Source organism: Nematolebias whitei, chromosome 10 (genome assembly GCF_014905685.2).
Source record: "Nematolebias whitei isolate Nwh7 chromosome 10, NemWhi1, whole genome shotgun sequence".
NCBI classification, from domain to species: Eukaryota; Metazoa; Chordata; class Actinopteri; order Cyprinodontiformes; family Rivulidae; genus Nematolebias; species Nematolebias whitei.
The window spans coordinates 30,348,869-30,352,915 of NC_056507.1; the positions used below are offsets into that span (position 1 = coordinate 30,348,869).

At 38.3% G+C, this 4,047-nt stretch overlaps 1 protein-coding gene across 1 annotated transcript in view; it reads left to right on the forward strand.

Annotated features, from left to right (window-relative positions):
• Nucleotides 1-4,047, forward strand: part of ano3 (anoctamin 3) — an 84,158-nt gene that overhangs the window by 58,356 nt on the left and 21,755 nt on the right. Inside the window, exons 11-13 of the mRNA XM_037683704.1 lie at nt 325-459; nt 598-694; nt 2,991-3,051. Coding sequence (XP_037539632.1) covers nt 325-459; nt 598-694; nt 2,991-3,051 — 293 coding nt within the window. The remainder of the gene's footprint in view (nt 1-324; nt 460-597; nt 695-2,990; nt 3,052-4,047) is intronic.

Consider the following 4,047-nt stretch of genomic DNA (forward strand, 5'->3'; position numbering starts at 1 on the left):
TTTTTTTTTTTTTTTTTTTTTTTTTTTTTTTTTTTTTGTTTTGGGGGGGGGGGGGGGGGGGGGTGGTTTGCTTAATGTGCCTTATCCGGTGTGCCTTATGTATGAAAACAGACCTGTTCATTGATATTGCTCCTTATAATCCGGTGCACCTTATAGTCTGAAAAATACGGTAAATTGAGAAATATTGAGGTGTTTCAGATCACATGACCATTCCTATGACTTCCACTTCACAGCAAACGACTACCTTAGCCCACTCTGGAAATACAGTCACTAACAGGAAATCTAGTTAATAGTTAATTTTCATCACTTTTTTGTTGCATTCAGGCGCTACTTTGGAGAGAAGATTGGTCTTTATTTTGCGTGGTTGGGCTGGTACACTGGAATGTTAATTCCTGCAGCTCTGGTGGGTGTTTTCGTCTTCCTGTATGGACTCTTCACCATGGACTCAAGCCAAGTCAGGTCAGTTCACACAACCAGCATACAGTACCAAGTCAGATAACACAGATCCTCTCTTCTAATAATCTCAATGTAGACCACTGACTCAGAAATGCATATTCAGAAATGTTGCTTTCATCTTCTGACACAATGTCTCATCAGCAAAGAGATTTGTGAAGCCAACACCACCATTATGTGTCCGATGTGTGAGGAAACCTGTGAACCATGGACGCTGAGTGATAGTTGTGTTTATGCAAAGGTGAGTATAATTTTAATCACTGTCAATGAATCAGATCACACCATGGTTGAGTTTCTCGACTCTTTATTTTGTTGCAAAGATGCAGAAACTGACATGACACATTCAACTCGCTCTGGTCACAGAATTATTGACATCTATATTATGTGTTATTCAAATTTCATTTATTTTACTCTTCAGACTTTTTTAGTTTGTTTACTGTTTGTTGTCCTGACTGCCGATTAATTCTAGTTTTTAATAGTTAGCAGATGTAAAAAAGTTCAGTCAGCTGCAGAGCCAATGAACAGGCCTTCACCTCAGAACTACAGAACTGGGAATGTTGCCTCCTTACAGTTCAGGCACTTAGAAATGGTAATGAAGTTACTTTAATAAGTTGTAAACACACATCGAAATCCTTTAAAAACTGTTAAAGAGCATTAGATAGAAAATAATGCTGATTTGTTTCTTACCAAATTGTGAGCTACCATTTATCTACTATCCAATCACTGTTTTCCTTGATTCTTACCAATTTAGGCTTTAAAATATGAAACTTTTATCAGTAAATTAGTTTCAAGAATGTTGTGTGAAAATTTGTAAATACATAGAATCTAAAAATCTACATCATAGCAAAAAATGACATTTACCTGAATGATTAAAATTATAACACCTGCTTCAATATATTGTGCTGCAGAAAGCTTAAAATTAAAAAAGAGTCAAATCAACATATGTTCTAATTTTGCTAATATATTCAGTTAAGCACAAAACAGTCTGGTTTAGTATTAGTGTGTTGTAACTATTTTATACGTGCAAATTAATGTTCTATTAAGTGTTTACATATGACTGTATAAGCTATTTATAAAGCGTTAATAAACCATTTTGTGAGGTGGTACCCTTAAAACCAAAGAAGATCAAATTTGATGCACAGCTTCTTTACATGAACGAGGACTGTGTGAGGCATCTTTAACTTTCTGTGTGTGCACATAGATAATAAACTTTCCTGAAACTCACCACTGTGCTGGTAAAGGAGGCACAGAAGCAGCACTTTTTAAACTTTGAAAAAGAACTTACCCATAAAACCCTGTTTGTGACTTTCTACCAGCGCTGTGTTGAAAGTGCCTTGAGGTAACGCACCGTGCTGCTCAGCTGCATGAGAACTGCGCTTCAGAGAGTCTTTCCTGCAGCTGAAATAAATCACTGATTTCTCTCTTCCTTCTGCTGAGGGCGTTTACAGATCACACTCCCACAATAAAACGTGCAGCATCATGAACGTATCACATCCTGGGCCTCGTGTGATTGAACGCTTACACACAGGAAGACGCTTCAGGTCGATAAAGTCACGGATAAACAGACTAAAACACGACTAATACAGCCCCTTTGAATACTTTTATTGCAGTACAGTCAGTAAACCCAATTCCTCTTTGCCACTCCTAACAGATGTGTAATATTCAGAAAGGTTATGAAACGTTGTAGTTTGGTTTAGCCTTTTTCTAATCTGCGCCAAGAATTGTCACCAAATTCTGTTGTATAGTTTTGAGCATTACAATGAAAATAAAACACAGTTTGGCATTTGCTTAGTGTATATCTTGATCCTTATACTGTTTCTTTTTATACTTTAGATTTTTGCTATTGTTGGGTGTAGCTGGGACTCTGAGAACATAATTTTGTTCCGCCTCATGTACCACGTGTGGTGAGAACGACAATAAAATTGACTTGAACTTGAAAAAAACTATTTCGTTCTATATCATGGCTATTCAACTGGTGGCTCGTGGGCCACTTTCAGCCCGCGCGGAGTGACTTCAGTCCGGCCCACCAATGAAAAAAAAAATTGGAGGGGGGGGGGGGGGGGGTCTGGGTTTGGGTTTTGGATTCTGTTTATTGCATTTATGATTCAATGCTTCAATGCAACAAAATAAACCCATTTTAAAGGTAACAGATCATTGTAATACTTGGTTTATTGACTTTAATCACTGGAGCAGTTTGGTTGAAGAGCCCTGTTCTTTATCACGATGAAGTTTATATGACAGATCTGTTGCTGTGGCGTGAATTCCCTTCTAGTGTCTTCTCTGTGTTTCCACTGCTTCTGGTTTTTAAGCTAAATTAATCCGCTTATGGCTGTGGCTTCATAATTACTTTGCGGCGTTAAATCTACTTATCTAACTCTTGATTATCTGTCAGCCGTATTTATTTCTTTATTTTACCAAACTGCTAGATGAAGTTTGAGGTATCTGAGGTAAAACGTCTCCCAACATGTGAGTTTTTGATCAGACTGATGCTGCTGGAACTATTAAGTCAGGATTGTTTGTCTCCTTTGTGCTGCGAGGTGACACATCTGTTTGACAACGGCGGCACGGTGTTCTTTGCTATCTTCATGGCTATTTGGGGTAAGTTGTGTGAATGCTTCTTGTTTCCATCAGCTTTTACTATTTGCTTGCTGTAAACACGTCTACGATTCAGATCTATTGACACTGCGCTCATACTTCAGTTCACTCAGCCCCTCCAAACACATTTTCTTCAGCTGGGGATTTCAGCTCAGTAATCACTCTGTGGTGAGATCTGCGATCGGCGGCGTGTTTGTCGGAGGATGAATAATGGTCAGCTTTCTTCCTCTGACTGATCGCTTGCTTCTGTACCTTCAGCCTCATCGTGATGTAATTAGCTGAATAATTATCCATCTTCTCAGACAAAGATTATCCTTCTCCTGTCACAGTTGTGGAATTACGCTATAATACCAGTTTATTGCCATCACCTTCCCAGAGCTGTATTATCTCTGTAATGTGATGTGGGAGCATCAGTGTGCAGAATCTCAGCCAAATGTGTTTATCCACCAGTGGGGTGAATATTCACCTGTGCCAGAGGGAACACTTTGCACATTTTGTTCAGTGTTTTGGACTAAAGAAAACTGAGGAAATACCCAGCTCTGAATCCTGCACAAACCCCTGTTGGCTCTGTCAACCAAAGCAGCAGCACTGCGCCAGCGAACAAGGTCGCTTCAGGTCAGCTGTTTGAGTGCATTTTTTAGAAAGACATGAAACATTTGTTAGCCTGTGAGACTGAAAGTAGACATGCTTTTCTGTGCTTTTAAGCAAAACTGCCTCAAGCTGTATTAAACTAACGTTTTCACTGTAACAGCAAAGTTTTCCTGGAAAAGTGTTCAATTTCTGCAGCTTTTTTAAAGCCTTGATTACATTTTAGTTTCATAATTAATGAATGTATAACGTTACATTGCTTTTCTTTTTGATCATTGGAACCTAAAAAAGGAAAGTTAAAAATAACAAGCCAAGTCTGAAATGTAAGAAGTAAATATAATGTAGCTAATAATGTAGTTTATGATTTCAAAAACACAAAGTTTGTTTTCTCAGTCATCCAGGTATATAACA